The sequence below is a fragment of the Rutilus rutilus genome (genome assembly GCF_951802725.1).
Source record: "Rutilus rutilus genome assembly, chromosome: 13".
Taxonomy (NCBI): domain Eukaryota; kingdom Metazoa; phylum Chordata; class Actinopteri; order Cypriniformes; family Leuciscidae; genus Rutilus; species Rutilus rutilus.
The window spans coordinates 37,466,531-37,487,109 of NC_140218.1; the positions used below are offsets into that span (position 1 = coordinate 37,466,531).

General features: G+C 36.9%; 2 protein-coding genes across 2 annotated transcripts; both read right to left on the bottom strand.

Annotated features, from left to right (window-relative positions):
• Positions 1-706: 706 nt before the first annotated feature.
• LOC311303068 (troponin C, slow skeletal and cardiac muscles-like) lies at positions 707-14,009 on the bottom strand. The gene is made up of 5 exons (XM_084429338.1): positions 13,840-14,009; positions 2,001-2,085; positions 1,818-1,932; positions 1,596-1,732; positions 707-1,127 (listed from the first exon to the last, which is right to left on the bottom strand). Exons 2-5 carry the CDS (start codon positions 2,053-2,055, stop codon positions 1,096-1,098), a joined length of 339 nt encoding a protein of 112 aa, XP_084285464.1. The 5' UTR covers positions 2,056-2,085; positions 13,840-14,009; the 3' UTR covers positions 707-1,095.
• A 4,635-nt stretch (positions 14,010-18,644) lies between these two features.
• LOC311302210 (troponin C, slow skeletal and cardiac muscles-like) lies at positions 18,645-19,874 on the bottom strand. The gene is made up of 3 exons (XM_084427903.1): positions 19,735-19,874; positions 19,513-19,649; positions 18,645-19,051 (listed from the first exon to the last, which is right to left on the bottom strand). Exons 1-3 carry the CDS (start codon positions 19,857-19,859, stop codon positions 19,020-19,022), a joined length of 294 nt encoding a protein of 97 aa, XP_084284029.1. The 5' UTR covers positions 19,860-19,874; the 3' UTR covers positions 18,645-19,019.
• Between the last annotated feature and the right edge of the window lie 705 nt (positions 19,875-20,579).

The following is a 20,579-nucleotide window of genomic DNA, read 5'->3' on the forward strand; positions in this document are numbered from 1 at the left end:
AATACAAGAACAGACGAGATGACAACGAGAGACAGCTGGGTAAACAGATTACAAACACCTGGGTGCAATAACACAGACTGGAATTGTGGGAAAGGTAGTTCCTGTGAATGACACCGTGGGGGAAGGAGGACATCTAGTGGATTCCCGGGGAAACACAACCAGACACTGTGACAACTGTAAAGCTGATTTGAAACAATCTATATTGTTAAAAGCGCTATATAAATGAGAGTGACTTGACTTGACCATCCCATAAATACTAGTGATGCTAGTATAACTCTCTAATACTCTCATTTAAGTAGCTTTTTAAAATGTGCCATAGGAAAAAGAAAAATTATTGTACATCTTGAGACAAAACAATGGCACTGACATATTGCAAGATATTTCAATGCAAGTTGCTTTCAGTTAAAACAGCTCAAACATGCAAACTCCTGGGACTAGGCGTAAGCCTTGTCTGTGAAAGAGGGCATCCTTGTTATGTTTTAGTGCATGACTCAAGGAAAAAACAGCAGACAAGTAGCATTTTGTTAATTTGACATAGGCTGGAAAACAATACACTCTCATATGTAAGCTCAGTCTTTAAAAAAAAAAAAAAAAAAGAAAGATGTGGATTATGGGAATCCCTTTAGATAGTTATTTCTTTCCAAGTGTAAAACAAACTGCAGTAGAATGTAATTAAATTTTAGAAATAATTTGAGGAAACGAGAAGAACATTAGATTTTTGGTACCTTTTTATTATTCGAAAGCAACCTCATGCAAATATTTAGGCTCAGATTCCAAGTCTGGTCAGTGTGTAACCAATCATAACTGATTTACTCAATTAATGTGAAGGTAAAATGTTTTCAGTAAATGAATAAATTATTAGACCAATTAAAAGAAAGTCTTAAATCTACACAGCTTTGGCCCTGACTTCAAAATATGTTTACAGGTGTTTACAATAATTGAATCTTCTGAAAATATTGTCCTGAAAATTATACACATATTAATAAGATAGAACATTAGAGGATCTGTCAGTCTATATTGTCTCTCATCAAGCTTGAATATTTACTATCCTTTTGTTTGACAATCCAGGGAGAAACACCAGGAAGACTTCATCCTTTATTCCACCCCTTTCATGAACTCCAGGAACTCTGCAATAGAAGGATAGTGGAGATGCATGGGACAGAGACGAGGATAGATTTGCATCACATTGGGTCTTAAAGGGTTGTGAAACAAATACTGTCTCTGTAGAAACATTGCAAAACGTTTAAAGCAATCTCCCATCATTCCAAAACATCACAGCATGGACACTGCCTGTTGGTAAGTTTCATAGAAATACATTTTTAACAAAAAGTTAAGAAAATCTAGTTTTATTTTTCAAAGACTACACCATGTGCATAATCAAGGCTTCTATTGCGTGTTTCTGATCAGGAGATTCTGTACTCTTACAGAAGATGTGTATTAGCGTCTCCTACCCCTGATGCTATGGGGACGTCATACCAACTACGCCATGCTGACCAATGCCTGCTTGTAGATCTCAAACTAACAAACTAAGCACTAAGCTTGGAAGCTTGTTGTTGAGTGAACTTGAGTATAAGACAACAATAACACATGCTTACCATCATAATCGATTTTTCCATCATTGTTTTTGTCTCCGTCCCTCATCAGTTCCTCAATGTCATCTTCAGTGATGGTTTCACCTGTACCTTCCAGCATCAGCTTCAGTTCATCAAGATCAATGTACCCATCTGTATTCCTGTCCAGAACCAATCAAAAACCATCAGAAACCACTAAACCCACCACAGGTTAGTTATCTTACTTTAGTTTAAGGACACACATACTTATCAAACATACGGAAGAGTTCTGCCAGTTCTTCTTCTGACTTTCCTTTGCTGTCATCTTTCATGCATCTCACCATCATGACCAAAAACTCTTCAAAATCCACCGTACCACTGCCTGCACACATGCACAAACAATCATTTTAGCACGTGCTCATTTCATGTAATGACAGTACATGCACTGACATTTTATGAGGAAGATGGACAGTCTGATTTCAGAATATCTGTCGTTGTCCTCCATGGTCTAAGTTTACTGCTGCACTCTGAGTTCCTGAAAGAAAAGAAAAGAAAAAAACCTTTTAAGAAGAACACCCTAAACTGGTCTCACAGTCTGGCCAAACATTTTTAATGGTTTTAGAGGGGTTTGGGTTGAGAGTCCAGCTAAACCAGTTTACTATAGCAACTGACTATAGCAAACCACTTTGAGTTGGTTTTATATTGTTTCCTTTTACCAAAAATAATAATAATAATAATAATAATAAAAAAAAATAATAATAATAATTAACAAAGATATTTATAAAGAGTGAAGTTGGGCCCTTTCACTTCAGGTAAGTTAAGGAAATTAAAAATGGCATATGCCTTTGAAAGAATGCTACAGATAAATCATAACAATATTGAAACATCATGAATATTTACGATCAGTAATCCTGTTGTGTGAGGCGAACCCCGAGGACAAACACACACACACACACACAGACTCTGTAGACTGTGTGTGTGGGTTCAATCTTCAGCTGGCTGGCAGGAGATGTCAATAACAGGTCACATGACCTTCCGCCCCAATTAAGACAAATACTGAATAAATGCAGATTTAGGCTCATTTAGGCTTAAATTAAACAAGTTACAATAATTTTCCATTTTCTGTAAATTGTTTAAACATACTTTGAATAAATGAATATATTTATTTATTTTCATCCACATCTGAATGTTTGGCTCCTGTCAGTTCAGTCCAGCTGCTATTGAGCTCCAAGAAAAGTTTATAGTCAAATTAAATACAATTAAATGAAAATGTGAAGAGTTTTGAAAAAGTGACCTAATATTGAGAAATGTGTAGCGATTGTAAAAACAACTGAAGACTTCAGATGCAAAAGCCTCTAAGTCCGTCTAAAGTTTTTGTTTAATATGAACATTTTTATCAGGCTCCTACGTATGGGTTTCTAGCCAAGTACCGGCAGTTCTGAATGGGCTGAGGCTGGGATCTAGTGAGTTTGAAGTGAAAGTATTTGATGAACGTGTACTCTGTGTGGAGAATATTATCATCTCATTTTTGACAGAGGCTTTTAGAGGCTTTTGCATCGGAGGTCTTCAGCTGTATCTGCATTTTTATCACAGTTATATTATATTAATTAACAGGGTCAAAGTATTGTGGAACATTTGGATACATTGTGTTTATTTATGTATTTATTTTCAATTAAATGAGCATATACATTTCGTATTTACCAGCTTTTTTTGTATTTACAACAGGTTTCTGCTTGTGGCCCTGTTTCTGTATTACAGTTTTTCATTTCTTTTTTACAATAACTACCCGTTTCTCAGTCTTTTCACTATTATGCAGGAACTACTAGTGATCTCGACCATACTTTTTAAGTGAAAAAGATGTATTTCACATTAAAATACTGGTCCAGATCACTAGTAATTCCTGCATATAGTGACTAAGTAACACTTGAGTAATTAGTGATGCAGTTTATGACCACGTTGAGAGTAAAAAAAGACAATTGCTAACGTCTCAGACACACGTTGTAGCAACTCATAATGTAAAAACTGCACATAATGTAATAAGTATTATTATAATGTAATAAAATCAAAACATAATCTTGAGCTCATAATGTAATAATACATTTTCAATGTAATAACAGTTTTTCACATAATGTAATAGGTTATTGTATGAGAAATGTATTACATTACGAACACACTGTGGCAAGTTATAATGTAATCACAGTTTATACAGTAATACCAGCACACAATGGCCCTCATTTATCATTCTTGCGTAGAAACGGGCGTATATATTGGCGTAAGATTATGCTTACACTCCTCTCATCGCCTGATTTATGAAGCTGTGCGTACCTTTGAAATCCAGGTGTACGCAATACCTGCGCTTGATAAATGCCGCGGTGGAAAACGATCGTCATTAGAATAACACGCCCTTATATATTCAAGTCTCCGCTTCCCCCACGCCCTCATTTTACGCCATGGACACACGGAAGACGGCAAAGAAGAGAAACTTCTCCGACGTTGGATGAGCAAATGACCTATCACAATGCATTATTTTACAGCAAGTGTTTTGAAACAATTAGTATTTAATTTAGTATCACGTCACATGTATTGGGGTGAACAATAATGATGATGATGTGATTTGGAGTACCATTCATTCACATTAATAATTGCATGACAATTTGTAATATTATTCTTATTATTTATGATTTTTATTATTAATGACGCTTATTGTTATTTAGAAGAAGAATGTCGTTATTATTATTATTTGTATTATTATTATTATTATTATTTGAAAGAAGAAGAATGTCATTTTTATTATTTTGTCAGTCTGAATTATTATTTTTTGTCATTGAAAGCCTTTTTATTACTGAACAAAAAAAAAGAGGTATACTTTGCCTGGAGTGTTATAAAGTTGTGGATGGTTGTCTTTTAAAAAAAGTCTTTTGTCTTTTATTTTTCGTGTTCGCATTTATGAGGAAAAAACATTGTTACGTGATAGTTATCCATTACGGACGTGAGCGCTCTGAAAGCGGCATGCTTTAAAACTTTCACAGAGACCTCAAACAGAAAGCACAAAGCCTTTCTTTAAAGTGAATTTCGTTTTGTATTAATTGTATCTTAATTTTAATCAGTGTTTCATTATCCAATTTTCTTGATTTAATAAATAAAAAGTAAATAGCAGAGATAATCACGGAGGCGCCAGCGCCTGAACTGGATAACGTTAAGCTATCATCCATGAACCGAAACTCAACGTATAAGGTAGACTGATCGCCTCACACACCTAAAAAAAAAATAGAAATATATCTATTATCTACAGAAATATCTACTTTTAAACAGAACCATTCAAAACAAAATAAAATGATGTAGGCCTAATCTGTATGAAATGTGTATTTGTCTCCGGCGCGTTCACTACTGCGAAGATCGCGAGTCAGACTTCATCTTTGCAGCCGACACAGTCTAGAAAACCAAATGTTTTTATTGGTTTATTAAGTAGGCCTACAAACAGGCGAGTTATGAAAAATTGAGTGTGAGGGATTTGTTCACTTCACACAAAAAGATCTTGGAATGAGATGGCTAACTGTAGCCTAGTAGTGTTTAGTCCACTGTCTAATTTAGATTTTTTTTTTTAACCGACTACCGACAACTTTAATCGGTTAACGTTGATACGGTCAACCATCGGTCAAACGGTCATCGGTTAACATCCCTATGTTGTTGTTTTTTTACAGTGGGTCATAACCTATCATATCTTTTAGTTTGTAAGTGCGTTTTGTGGTGTTAGGAATTGTTTTTCTACGCATTTCCACACTAACTCAAAACGTGCGTACATGTACACCACCTCCTGAGCTGGCGTAGGATTTGAGCGTGCCGTACGCCAACGTCCATATTGATAAATCTCAAAGTCACCGTGGTTTTGGGTGTACGCCAGGTGTACGCTGGAAATTTTGATAAATGAGGGCCAATTTAAAACAGAGTTTACAATATAATAATTATCTTTCAATATAATACATTTAAGCTCAGAACATAATAATAGTTTATGTAAAATAAGAAGTTTATGTAAAATAAGATATTACATAAAAGGAAAATTAGGCTTATTAGGCTACATTGTGAACTTTTATTTTTATAGAAATCGTACTAATTTTGTGATTATGACATGCTCCATCACTCTGAGTTACTTTGACCCCAAAAACACATTTTAAGTTTTATGCATAAAAATAAAATTAAAAAATCACTCTCTAATTATGTACTTTATTTTTATTTTTTGAGATATAGTCATTTAAATGGTTGTTATAAGAACTTGTGGTAACACTTTATATTACGACCCGCAAACTACTGCGTAAGTAAACCGAAATTACGGTGTACGTTTCTGTAATTATAGTGTACTTCCGTGTATAAGGGAACAATATGTTAGGTTTTGGGTAATAAAGGGGTACAACCAGATATACAAGCAAATTATTTATAATGTAATTATTTTAAAACTAACAGGTACCTATTCTGTTAATACAGTATATTCCAGGCAAAAATTGTACGTCTGTTGTATATAAAAGTTTTTATCACATTTCTGGCAAAATATGTTCTTGTGCAATGTAGTTACAGGGTAATTTTGACATCTGTGGGTTGTAAATTAAACTTATATATATATATGGTTAAACTACTTAACATTAAGCCAAAAAAAATTGTTTCTGCTATGATTTTAATTTAGAACGTACCATGTAGTACTTAGTACTTACCTTATCACATTGTATTGCAATGACACTTAAATGTCAGGGCAAATATACTGTGTAATTAAAAGGTTTTTTGTTTTGTTTTCTTAATAATAGTACCTTTCTCTGTAACTACTGTGCAAATAGTGTTGTTTCGTATTGTTACATAGTAAGTAGTGTTTGTTACCCCCATTTCAACTCCTGCGGGCTGTAAATTAAAGTGGCGCTTGTTACCCCCTTGTTCTGTGTAGTTACAGGGTAAGTGTAACTCCTGCGGGCTGTAAATTAAAGTAGTGCTTGTTACCCCCTTGTTCTGTGTAGTTACAGGGTAAGTGTAACTCCTGCGGGCTGTAAATTAAAGTAGTGCTTGTTACCCCCTTGTTCTGTGTATTTACAGGGTAAGTGTAACTCCTGCGGGCTGTAAATTAAAGTAGTGCTTGTTACCCCCTTGTTCTGTGTATTTACAGGGTAAGTGTAACTCCTGCGGGCTGTAAATTAAAGTGGCGCTTGTTACCCCCTTGTTCTGTGTAGTTACAGGGTAAGTGTAACTCCTGCGGGCTGTAAATTAAAGTGGCGCTTGTTGCCCCCTTGTTCTGTGTAGTTACAGGGTAAGTGTAACTCCTGCGGGCTGTAAATTAAAGTAGTGCTTGTTACCCCCTTGTTCTGTGTAGTTACAGGGTAAGTGTAGCTCCTGCGGGCTGTAAATTAAACTGGAGCTTGTTACCCCCTTGTTCTGTGTAGTTACAGGGTAAGTGTAACTCCTGCGGGCTGTAAATTAAAGTGGAGCTTGTTACCCCCTTGTTCTGTGTAGTTACAGGGTAAGTGTAACTCCTGCGGGCTGTAAATTAAAGTAGTGCTTGTTACCCCCTTGTTCTGTGTATTTACAGGGTAAGTGTAACTCCTGCGGGCTGTAAATTAAAGTAGTGCTTGTTACCCCCTTGTTCTGTGTAGTTACAGGGTAAGTGTAGCTCCTGCGGGCTGTAAATTAAACTGGAGCTTGTTACCCCCTTGTTCTGTGTAGTTACAGGGTAAGTGTAACTCCTGCGGGCTGTAAATTAAAGTGGAGCTTGTTACCCCCTTGTTCTGTGTAGTTACAGGGTAAGTGTAACTCCTGCGGGCTGTAAATTAAAGTAGTGCTTGTTACCCCCTTGTTCTGTGTATTTACAGGGTAAGTGTAACTCCTGCGGGCTGTAAATTAAAGTAGTGCTTGTTACCCCCTTGTTCTGTGTATTTACAGGGTAAGTGTAACTCCTGCGGGCTGTAAATTAAAGTAGTGCTTGTTACCCCCTTGTTCTGTGTATTTACAGGGTAAGTGTAACTCCTGCGGGCTGTAAATTAAAGTGGTGCTTGTTACCCCCTTGTTTTGTGTAGTTACAGGGTAAGTGCAGTAAATATACAATAAAGGATCCCATTTAATTTCTGACTTTTATTTTACAAAAAAAATTCAAAACACTTTTTCATCTTAATAAAACATTGTCTTTTCTACAGTATACTCAAACATCAAAGTAACACATTATATCTTTGAAAGAAAGAAAGAAAGAAAGAAAGAAAGAAAGAAAGAAAGGTTACACTGTTAACCCTTGCTGTAAAAAAAGGCCTAATTCAGACAATATCATACCATTTTCCATTAAAACAGTAATATACCGTAGAAAACAAAAATAGCCTACAGGAATATACTGTAAATGAACAGTGCTCAAAATCGACACTCAGAGGCTGTTTTCCCAATTACACCCTATACCCTCATTCACTATTCCCTACATTAGTTCACTAATATAGTCCACTTGACAGAGTGAATGAAAAGAAGTGAGTGAATTGAGACACAGATGAACACCTGATAAGCAGAATCACTGGAGGACAGAGAAACAAGAACAGAAAAAAGAGAAACACAAGAACTACAACTGACTTCCAGCAACACTGAGTGTGACACCAGTTTACAAACCAGTTTAACATTTTTTTTTTTTTGTACAAAAGTTATTGTTGAGAATTAACAGATATTTAATTGTTGATGTTTTATTGAAAATAATAAAGTTATTATCACCATGATGGAGATCAGTGTTTGTTTTAGTTGGGCTCTTGAACCATTGACTTTATTATACCAGTTTTTCTCTGACTGCTTTAACTATGAGTTTATAAAACACATTTGTTATAGCAAGAAAAAGTCAAGAGAAAGGTGATAAGGTGTTTATGACTGTTGTGATGATTACATAGTCATACTGGACATGTCTGATTCTCTGATCTTAACCAGTGTAAAAGCTTTGGATTTATGGGTTTTTCATATTAATCATATATCTGTTAATCTATAATGAAATAGAGCAAAGTTTCTGTAATTAGTTATTCTGAAGAATATTGAAATAATATAATGCTTTATTACGTTTTGAGCTCCTGCTTCTCTTAGACACACACAGACATCAACAATCAGCACATGAATCTCAACAATGGTGACAATAAAAACTTTCATGTCGCAATGCATGCTGGGTTCCAGGATTGTGTAAAACTCCCAGCATGCACTCCTGCATGAATAAATAAATACAAATAAATTATTGCCACCATTGATGAGAGACATATGCAGATTTTTGATATTTTTGTGTTTCTACAAGACATTGTAGCTCTGTTTCTTTTTTAGGCTGTGCATTATGTGTTAAAAAAAATGATGATTGTAATTTATTACTATGGTTTCACAGTGGTGGTAATATGACACTTTTGATACAGAATTAAAAACTGAAAGAGATTTAATGTATGAACAGGCTATACAATGATTTTTTTCATCATAATTAGTATAACTGCAATCATTCACAAACTGTGTGTGTGAACAAGTGCAAAGACACAGGTCATTCGGCCGGTGAAATACTAAAAAATTGGTTTTAAAAAATAGGAAAGTGGTCACAAGTATAAGCCCTGGAGTAGGGCAGGAGTAAAATTTAAACGTCTAACCTTTCTTTCTTTCTTTCTTTCTTTCTTTCTTTCTTTCTTTCTTTCTTAAGATAAGATTATCACTCTTAAAGCAGAGATCACCTTGCTCAAAGATGAGTGTGATTTTTTGAAAAAGGAAACTGAAAAGATGAAGTCTGCTGTCCCATCTGCAATGGCACAGAGATATACTGTTACTATAGTGCCACAGCCCTCATGTTTGTGTTTCATGCTTTTTTGTTTTTTGTTGCTGTCAGAACAACTATGCCTTTTTTAAAACATTTTCTACTGCACTACAGTCATTATCACTATAAAATATCACAACCCCCCCATGATCTGCCTCAAACTTCACCAAAATGTGTTTTCTTCAAATTTACAGTTACTACAGTAATATCAGGTGGCACAAAATGTTTTAGAGTGGAGGATTGTTCGACAACTTAAAATTGAAGGTGTAGCTTGCTAAGAGCATGTATATATATTCATATTTTTGCAGTGCAGCAAGACCAATGGGACTCCATCAACTCCTCAACTTCAGAGTCCCCAGTGGAAGTTAAGAAAAAGAAGAGCAAGAAAAGAAAGAAGAAGAAAAGCAAGAGAAGCAAATAAGGGGGGGGGGGTATAATGTGTTACTTTGTTGTTTGAGTATACTGTAGAAAAGACAATGTTTTATTAAGATGAAAAAGTGTTTTGATTTTTTTTTGTAAAATAAATGTCAGAAATTAAATGGGATCCTTTATTGTATATTTACTGCACTTACCCTGTAACTACACAGAACAAGGGGGTAACAAGCGCCAGTTTAATTTACAGCCCGCAGGAGTTACACTTACCCTGTAACTACACAGAACAAGGGGGTAACAAGCGCCAGTTTAATTTACAGCCCGCAGGAGTTACACTTACCCTGTAACTACACAGAACAAGGGGGTAACAAGCGCCACTTTAATTTACAGCCCGCAGGAGTTACACTTACCCTGTAACTACACAGAACAAGGGGGTAACAAGCGCCAGTTTAATTTACAGCCCGCAGGAGTTACACTTACCCTGTAACTACACAGAACAAGGGGGTAACAAGCGCCAGTTTAATTTACAGCCCGCAGGAGTTACACTTACCCTGTAACTACACAGAACAAGGGGGTAACAAGCGCCACTTTAATTTACAGCCCGCAGGAGTTACACTTACCCTGTAACTACACAGAACAAGGGGGTAACAAGCGTCAGTTTAATTTACAGCCCGCAGGAGTTACACTTACCCTGTAACTACACAGAACAAGGGGGTAACAAGCGCCACTTTAATTTACAGCCCGCAGGAGTTACACTTACCCTGTAACTACACAGAACAAGGGGGTAACAAGCGCCACTTTAATTTACAGCCCGCAGGAGTTACACTTACCCTGTAACTACACAGAACAAGGGGGTAACAAGCGTCAGTTTAATTTACAGCCCGCAGGAGTTACACTTACCCTGTAACTACACAGAACAAGGGGGTAACAAGCGCCACTTTAATTTACAGCCCGCAGGAGTTACACTTACCCTGTAACTACACAGAACAAGGGGGTAACAAGCGCCACTTTAATTTACAGCCCGCAGGAGTTACACTTACCCTGTAAATACACAGAACAAGGGGGTAACAAGCTCCACTTTAATTTACAGCCCGCAGGAGTTACACTTACCCTGTAACTACACAGAACAAGGGGGTAACAAGCGTCAGTTTAATTTACAGCCCGCAGGAGTTACACTTACCCTGTAACTACACAGAACAAGGGGGTAACAAGCGCCACTTTAATTTACAGCCCGCAGGAGTTACACTTACCCTGTAACTACACAGAACAAGGGGGTAACAAGCGCCACTTTAATTTACAGCCCGCAGGAGTTACACTTACCCTGTAACTACACAGAACAAGGGGGTAACAAGCGCCACTTTAATTTACAGCCCGCAGGAGCTACACTTACCCTGTAACTACACAGAACAAGGGGGTAACAAGCTCCACTTTAATTTACAGCCCGCAGGAGTTACACTTACCCTGTAACTACACAGAACAAGGGGGTAACAAGCACTACTTTAATTTACAGCCTGCAGGAGTTACACTTACCCTGTAACTACACAGAACAAGGGGGTAACAAGCTCCACTTTAATTTACAGCCCGCAAGAGTTACACTTACCCTGTAACTACACAGAACAAGGGGGTAACAAGCACTACTTTAATTTACAGCCTGCAGGAGTTACACTTACCCTGTAACTACACAGAACAAGGGGGTAACAAGCTCCACTTTAATTTACAGCCCGCAGGAGTTACACTTACCCTGTAACTACACAGAACAAGGGGGTAACAAGCTCCACTTTAATTTACAGCCCGCAGGAGTTACACTTACCCTGTAACTACACAGAACAAGGGGGTAACAAGCACCACTTTAATTTACAGCCCGCAGGAGTTACACTTACCCTGTAACTACACAGAACAAGGGGGTAACAAGCACTACTTTAATTTACAGCCCGCAGGAGTTACACTTACCCTGTAAATAGTTGAAACGGGTAACAAACACTACTTACTATGTAACAATACGAAACAACACTAATTACAGAGAAAGGTACTCTTATTAAAAAAACAAAAAACATTTTTTTTTTAATTACACAGTATATTTGCCCTGACATTTAAGTGTCATTGCAATACAATGTGATAAGGTAAGTACTAAGTACTACATGGTACGTTCTAAATTAAAATCATAGAAGAAACTATTTTTTTTGGCTCAACGTTAAGTAGTTTAGTAAGAAAAGCCAATAAATAGCATTGCCAATGTTTTTCGAAATCAGCTGTTTAAAATATTGATTCAGATTCAATTTTTATTATACTGTGCTTACATACAGCCATATATATATATACACACGTTTAATTTACAACCCACAGATGTCAAAATTACCCTGTAACTACATTGCACAAGAACATATTTTGCCAGAAATGTGATAAAAACTTTTATATACAACAGACGTACAATTTTTGCCTGTTCTATGGATGGTTTACCATAAAGAACATCTACTGGAAGAACATCACACTATTCAATGTTGCATTTCAACATACATGTTTAACATTCTTTTACTTTGAATATAAGGTTGGACTGATGTAGTGTTTGTCTGAAGATGTAGGTCTGAAAACATTTTCCTGCTTTTCTTCAGGACTCCCAGAAATGTGTGTAGCCTGTGTTGTTAAAGCATAGATGTGGCTGCTTTAACTGTTCCAGTGTTATTTATTTAGTCATTATGTTAGCATTATTTAAAGTTTTTTTTTTTTTTTGCTATAGAGCTGCCAACTCTCACACATTCAGCGTGAGACTGACGCGACTGACACTTTTCACACGCTCTCACGCAAAGCAAAATCGCGAAGCAAAGAGGACACAGAGACCGACAGACTAGGCAGAGCAGATTACTCTAAAAATCTCAGCTCTCAGATTCTGTCAATTTTATTACGAAATTCTACTATCTGAATTCTACTATTCATCTCTACTAGCTAATAATAAACACGAACACTGTTGAAAGATACAGTACAACTTACCGAAATGTATATTCCTCATACATAATATCGACCAATCAGTGTTTTTCATCCGCGGAAAGGGGTCAATAAAACAGCTGGAGAACAATTATGTCACATAACATTTACCTCAGGAAAGCCATTTAATGACCATAATATATAGGCTATAGCACATTAGTTGGCTAGAAAAAAAGAGCTATAGAGAGTATTTTGCTAAATATGTGTATTATATTACATATTTATTAATTTTTTTACTTATATCATTAAATAAAGTTGTTATTATAATAAAAAACGCATTGTATTTAATTTGAGTTATTTTTAACCTTTATAATTAACGCCTATCTTGTGTACCTAATATTTATCCAAATGAGTCAATATTAAATAAAATCACAAGAATTTAATTTAATTGAAATCGTGAAATTTGTGTCAAGCAATAAAAAAAAAACATAGCTTAGCAGAAATTGTACCGTGTAAACATTGTAACATGTTGCCACTAAGCCTAATAAAATTCAGTTTAAGTACTAAAATGTTTTGACAATCACAATACATGTATGACAATAATATAATAATTGTTATTAATTGTAATATTTGTTATAATTGTAAATAATATAATAATTGTTATTACATTATGAGCTCAAGATTTTATTACGTTTTGAGAAAATGATTACATTATGAGCATATTATTACAATAATAACATAATACTTATTACATTATGTGCAGTTATTACATTATGAGTTGCTACACACGTTAATGTTGTGATTAGTAATTAATTAGTAATTCTTTATAATTTGTCATAATTACCTATTAGTTCTAATGAGGCTAATCTCATTCAGTAATTATTGATTATCTAATAGGGAATTGTCTCCTAAATTTGATATTACTTACTGATTAGTTAAGCTTTTTTCTATATTAATTAATAGTTAATTACTTATTAAAGACGGACCATTATTCTAAAGTGTTACCAAAATATCTTTAAAAAACAAGAATGGCATTCTCTAATCATTAGACTTTTTCTGGTTCGGGTTCATGCGCTTGAACATTGAAACTCAGCATCCAGTCACTTTGAAACAAAGTACCAGACCTGCCAAACACAAGGTCATTTGTGCTGGGTTATTAAATATGATCAAGCTGGATCATAAAATGTAATAATAAGTTATTTGACCCGGACAGACCAGTAAAGAACTGACCTGAGATCAGGCAGAGGGTGATGATGATGATGATGATGATGATGATGATGATGATGATGATAATGGAAGCTCTAATTCCAGATTGACTTCAGTCTCAAGGATATTCAAAGAAACAGTCGTGTCAGATAACAGTGATTAACAAACAAGTATCTGTCTCTCATTTCTGCTCTATAACGGTTCCACCCATCTGCATCTCTAACAGGGCAGGAAAGTGTTGAGATATGTGTGAAAGACACCCAGCTAACAATTTTTGGTTCCCATAACGTTAGTTTTTGGTACCCAGAACATTCTCAGAATGTTAGTTTATGGTTCCCAGAACGTTATTTTTTATGGTAACCACCCAGCAACGTTCTGGGAACGTTATTTTATTGTTACATAAAAATAAAACCAAAAAAGAACGTTCCCCTAACGTAAGTATTTGGTTCCCAAAAAAATAACCAAAAAATAACATTAGGGGAACGTTCTGTGTTAACTGCATGCAGAGCAATATATGCATACAATCACACGCAATGCAGATGCACATCAGTATAGTGCTATAATTACATGCAGTAAATAGGGACTTTACACAGAGGTCAGTTGTTCAGCCTAATCCAACCTCATCTATTCTCTGCCTCTGCAAACTTACGCTCATCTGCATACACTTTTCAGAGCCAAGGCCATTTCTATTTATGTATTTATACCAACAGGAAGTCAGATATTTTGGTTTGAATGTGTTTTTTTTTTGTTGCATTTTCTCTCTCTCTGTGTGGTGGTGGGGGGGTACTCTCTTGCCTCTGACCCCTGCCTGTTTTGTTTGTTTGTTTGTTTGTTTGTTTGGACTGCCTACCTGTGTTTTGACCCATTGCCTGTACTTTGGATTACGCCTTTGGATTTCCCATAATAAAAGCTGCATTTGGATCTCACCTTCGAGTCTCGGAGCAGTTCATGACAGAAACATAGATCCAGCAGCTGAGCCTGCGCTCCACGTCAGTCCTGTGGGAGCCAGAGCTTCACGTCACGTCTGCCGAGCCAGAGACGCTTCACGTCACGTCTGCCGAGCCAGTGTCTCCGGACAAGATGGCCGCCGCCGAGCCAGTGTCTCCGGACAAGATGGCCGCCGCCGAGCCAGTGTCTCCGGACAAGATGGCCGCCGCCGAGCCAGTGTCTCCGGACAAGATGGCCGCTGCCACGCCTGAACCCTCAGCAGAGATGGCCGCCAACCCGCCTGAACCTGAGTCCTCAGCAGAGATGGCCGCTGCCACGCTGTCTGTTCCTGTTCCTGAGCCGGTGTCTGAGCCGGTGCCGCCTGACGGGGTCATCTCCTCCCTGGCCGTCTGCTCAGCCTGCTCCACCCTGTTCGCCTGCACTGCCTGCTCCGCCCTGGCCTCCCGTCTTGCCGCAGTCTCCAGGTCCTCTTCCGCTCCATGGGCCTGGCCCTCCATCCCACCCCCGGGTCCGCCTCCGCTCCACCTCCCTCCTGGACAATTTTTAGAGCGTCTGGAAGCCGCTCCTTTGAGGGGGGGCTATGTAACGGTCACCAGCTGGAGTGCCCTTGAGAGCCACCAGAGGGCACTCCACACCAGACTATCATGTTTCACTCACAAACTACATCTTGCAACTGTCGACACTCAAATCATGCCTGGCTTCAAGGTGTCATCTTTTTTTTTTTTCAGATTGACATTTTTTATTGATTCTCAAACTTTCCAGAATGCAACACAATAAATCTGTACAGAATCTACTTTTTTTTTTTTTTTCTCCTCAGTAACCCCCCACGGTCACAACTACACAAATAAGTACAATTGAGATAACTCCCGGCATACAATGGTGAGGAAAAAAATAAAATAAAAGAATAGTATACATATTCCAACACAAGTTAGGTTTTTGAGTGTGAGCAAATTTCTTATATAATTATTACTTCCCCTTCTACCTAGTTCTGTTGACCATTCTTGAAAGGAAGGGGCCTCCTCTGACTTCCAACTCCTAAGAATTATTTGTCTGCCAATCAATAAACTGGTTAGTACCCAGTGCATTATGTGCTTGTCTCTTATTGCATTGTCTGACCATCCCCCTAAAATAAACAATTGAGGGCATAATGAAATATTAGTATCCAAAATTGTGCAAATGTGATTATGAACTTTTTTCCAAAAATCCTGAATTTTTGTACAGGACCACAGAGCATGAATTAAATGTCCATCCCCAGTATTACACCTCCAGCAAAGTGGTGTATCTTTTAATCCAAGTCTATACAGTCTGGAAGGAGTCCAGTAAAAACGGTGCACAATCTTAAACTGAATAAGGCGTATCTTTGCATTCCTAGATGCCGTTTTGACATTCTTTAAAACTCTATTCCATTCCTCATCATCGAATATCAGATTCAGATCTCTTTCCCATATTTTCTTAAGAGCTAGTAAAGCTCCATCACCAAGACTTTGAGTCAACCAGGAATAGTACACTGATGCTTCATGGCCCTTCCCATATGCCGACATTACCATGCAGTGTACATCAGCTGACTTAGGAAGCTGTGAACTAGAACCAAAAGTAGTACAGAGTAAATGTCGTAATTGTAAATACCGGAAAAACTGAGATCTAGATACACCATATTGCTGTTGTATGTGTTCAAATGACTTCAGACTACCATTTTCATAAAGGTCGCTTAATATAACAACACCCTTCTTAATCCATTCCTTCCATAGAAAGGGTTTTTTATTAATATGCAATTTAGGGTTCAGCCAGATGCGTGAGCAAGTATTTAGGTAAGGGTCACAGCTTCGCATACGGGACATTTTTAACCATACTGCATGCAAGTGTGAAATAATAGGATGTTTTTTCAACTCTCCTTCCAGTTTAATAGACAGACTCTGTAACAATGAAATGGAAGGCAAGATAGATTGCTCTATCTTATACGAGGGGGGCAAGGTGTCATCTTGTTCAAGCATGGACATATACATATAGAAGCTAATACATAAGATTGCAAGAAGCTGAAACAAGTGATAGAAGATTGCTCACACAAATGTAAAATAACGTGATCATCAAACATTAAACAGCATGTAATCAAAACTGCTTAATGTTACCAGATGAAATGTCGAACCCATGAAGAGAAAACGACTGTGAAGCTTTGTGGGTGTTGGACTCGATCTCCTCCATCTGTGTTTTGATCATCGTTCTGAATCTGATCAAGGCGTGATTTTCTCAACTTTTTTGTTTAAAATGTTGCCTTTATGAAACTTAGCCACATTCAAGTGTTGAAAAAATAATGCATGAAGCTAATAAAATGTACAGTTAAAGGTATTTTTCAAGTATAAAAAATATCTACATTTGAACATAGTAGTATACTGCAAGTGCAAAAATAATATATAAATAGTAAACTATAAGTATAATGTTATGTTCACTTAAAGAAAACTTACAAGTATACTTGCAGTATAAACTACTAAACTAGTAGTTTACTGAGAGTACACTTCAGTGTGTACGTTCATAAACGAAAAAATTTACTACTTGTATTAAAATACTAAACTATTAGTATACTTATATTTCACTTGTAGTACAGATGCATTACAAATGAGAAACCTTGTGTACTTAGTCTACTACTGTTACACTTATATTACACTTAAACGTACACTTTTATATACCAAGAGTGGGCCAATTTAGTCCCAAGCAGTATTGAAATAGTACACTTACAAGTTTACAAGTACACATTGATATTAGTATACTTACTACACAAAGTGTACTTACAAATATACTTGAACATTACTTATTTATACTTAATAAAATTAACTTGAAGTATACTTTTTCGTTAGGGGTTAGCTGGACAATAACTTTATTCTAGAGCTGCTGTAAAGCCAAAACAATCTCTGTTACTTTAATTTCCTATTATCACTGTTGTCACGGTTCCGCACAAGGAAGAGAGCGAGATGGATCCAAGTGCAGTAGAGTGAGGTTTATTAAAGGGTAATCCAAAGTCGTGGTCAAAAACAGGCAGGGTTCAATATCCAGTCAGGCAGTACAAAAAAAATAAACAAGCTCAGGTATAGTAGGGAACACAAGAAACCGACGCGGTGTGACATTAACAACGATACACACAGAACATGGAACAAACAGGGCTTTTAAATACAAGAACAGACGAGATGACAACGAGAGACAGCTGGGTAAACAGATTACAAACACCTGGGTGCAATAACACAGACTGGAATTGTGGGAAAGGTAGTTCCTGTGAATGACACCGTGGGGGAAGGAGGACATCTAGTGGATTCCCGGGGAAACACAACCAGACACTGTGACAACTGTAAAGCTGATTTGAAACAATCTATATTGTTAAAAGCGCTATATAAATGAGAGTGACTTGACTTGACCATCCCATTAATACTAGTGATGCTAGTATAACTCTCTAATACTCTCATTTAAGTAGCTTTTTAAAATGTGCCATAGGAAAAAGAAAAATGATTGTACATCTTGAGACAAAACAATGGCACTGACATATTGCAAGATATTTCAATGCAAGTTGCTTTCAGTTAAAACAGCTCAAACATGCAAACTCCTGGGACTAGGCGTAAGCCTTGTCTGTGAAAGAGGGCATCCTTGTTATGTTTTAGTGCATGACTCAAGGAAAAAACAGCAGACAAGTAGCATTTTGTTAATTTGACATAGGCTGGAAAACAATACACTCTCATATGTAAGCTCAGTCTTTAAAAAAAAAAAAAAAAAGAAAGATGTGGATTATGGGAATCCCTTTAGATAGTTATTTCTTTCCAAGTGTAAAACAAACTGCAGTAGAATGTAATTAAATTTTAGAAATAATTTGAGGAATAGAGCAGAACGTTAGGCAAACTTTTGGTACCTTTTTATTATTCGAAAGCAACCTCATGCAAATATTTAGGCTCAGATTCCAGGTCTGGTCAGTGTGTAACCAATCATAACTGATTTACTCAATTAATGTGAAGGTAAAATGTTTTCAGTAAATGAATAAATTATTAGACCAATTAAAAGAAAGTCTTAAATCTACACAGCTTTGGCCCTGACTTCAAAATATGTTTACAGGTGTTTACAATAATTGAATCTTCTGAAAATATTGTCCTGAAAATTATACACATATTAATAAGATAGAACAATAGAGGATCTGTCAGTCTATATTGTCTCTCATCAAGCTTGAATATTTACTATCCTTTTGTTTGACAATCCAGGGAGAAACACCAGGAAGACTTCATCCTTTATTCCACCCCTTTCATGAACTCCAGGAACTCTGCAATAGAAGGATAGTGGAGATGCATGGGACAGAGAAGAGGATAGATTCACATCACATTGGGTCTTAGAGGGTTGTGAAACAAATACTGTCTCTGTAGAAACATTGCAAAATGTTTAAAGCAATCTTCCATCATTCCAAAACATCACAGCATGGACACTGCCTGTTGGTAAGTTTCATAGAAATACATTTTTAACAAAAAGTTAAGAAAATCTAGTTTTATTTTTCAAAGACTACACATAATCAAGGCTTCTATTGCGTGTTTCTGATCAGGAGATTCTGTACTCTTACAGAAGATGTGTATTAGCGTCTCCTACCCCTGATGCTATGGGGACGTCATACCAACTACGCCATGCTGACCAATGCCTGCTTGTAGATCTCAAACTAACAAACTAAGCACTAAGCTTGGAAGCTTGTTGTTGAGTGAACTTGAGTATAAGACAACAATAACACATGCTTACCATCATAATCGATTTTTCCATCATTGTTTTTGTCTCCGTCCCTCATCAGTTCCTCAATGTCATCTTCAGTGATGGTTTCACCTGTACCTTCCAGCATCAGCTTCAGTTCATCAAGATCAATGTACCCATCTGTATTCCTGTCCAGAACCAATCAAAAACCATCAGAAACCACTAAACCCACCACAGGTTAGTTATCTTACTTTAGTTTAAGGACACACATACTTATCAAACATACGGAAGAGTTCTGCCAGTTCTTCTTCTGACTTTCCTTTGCTGTCATCTTTCATGCATCTCACCATCATGACCAAAAACTCTTCAAAATCCAACGTACCACTGCCTGCACACATGCACAAACAATCATTTTAGCACATGCTCATTTCAGAACTGCAATGACAGTACATGCACTGACATTTAATTTTATATACACTTTATGCTGCATTTTAATGTTTTTTCACATTTTTTTCACATTTTTTAAATCACTAGAAACTGACACATACTTGCCATTAATAACAAATTTATCACAAAAGCAAATATGTGAACAATTAAATAAAAAATGTGTACCAATAGGTGTAAAAAAATAATCTTGTATTTTATATAAATATTGTGATTAATAATAAAGTAATTTATTATAACATAAATATGAGTTACCCGTATCCATCCCTCTCTCTGCCTGAGTCCAGTGAAGAGCCTGCTAATGCTGGAAGAGCCTGCTAATGCTGGAAGGGCCTGCTAATGCTAGCGAGGAACCTGCTAACGCTGTGAGTTACAGGTATCCATCCCTCTCTCTGCCTGAGTCCAGTGAAGAACCTGCTAACGCTGTGAGTTACCCGTATCCATCCCTCTCTCTGCCTGAGTCCAGTGAAGAGCCTGCTAATGCTGGAAGGGCCTGCTAATGCTAGCGAGGAACCTGCTAACGCTGTGAGTTACAGGTATCCATCCCTCTCTCTGCCTGAGTCCAGTGAAGAACCTGCTAACGCTGTGAGTTACACGTATCCATCCCTCTCTCTGCCTGAGTCCAGTGAAGAGCCTGCTAATGCTGTGAGTTATACGTATTCTCCACTCTCTGC

What these genes read in the sequence shown, in the direction of transcription:
- LOC311303068 (XM_084429338.1), bottom strand. Translation starts at nt 2,055, where the DNA reads ATGGAGGACAACGACAGATATTCTGAAATCAGACTGTCCATCTTCCTC. An exon ending in GTCCATCTTCCTCATAAAAT is followed by an intron (nt 1,933 to 2,000) that starts GTCAGTGCATGT and finishes GCATGTGTGCAG; the next exon opens with GCAGTGGTACGGTGGATTTT. An exon ending in TGGAAAAATCGATTATGATG is followed by an intron (nt 1,128 to 1,595) that starts GTAAGCATGTGT and finishes CTTCTATTGCAG; the next exon opens with AGTTCCTGGAGTTCATGAAA.
- LOC311302210 (XM_084427903.1), bottom strand. Translation starts at nt 19,859, where the DNA reads ATGTGTGCAGGCAGTGGTACGTTGGATTTTGAAGAGTTTTTGGTCATG. An exon ending in CTCTTCCGTATGTTTGATAA is followed by an intron (nt 19,650 to 19,734) that starts GTATGTGTGTCC and finishes GGTTCTGGACAG; the next exon opens with GAATACAGATGGGTACATTG. An exon ending in TGGAAAAATCGATTATGATG is followed by an intron (nt 19,052 to 19,512) that starts GTAAGCATGTGT and finishes CTTCTATTGCAG; the next exon opens with AGTTCCTGGAGTTCATGAAA.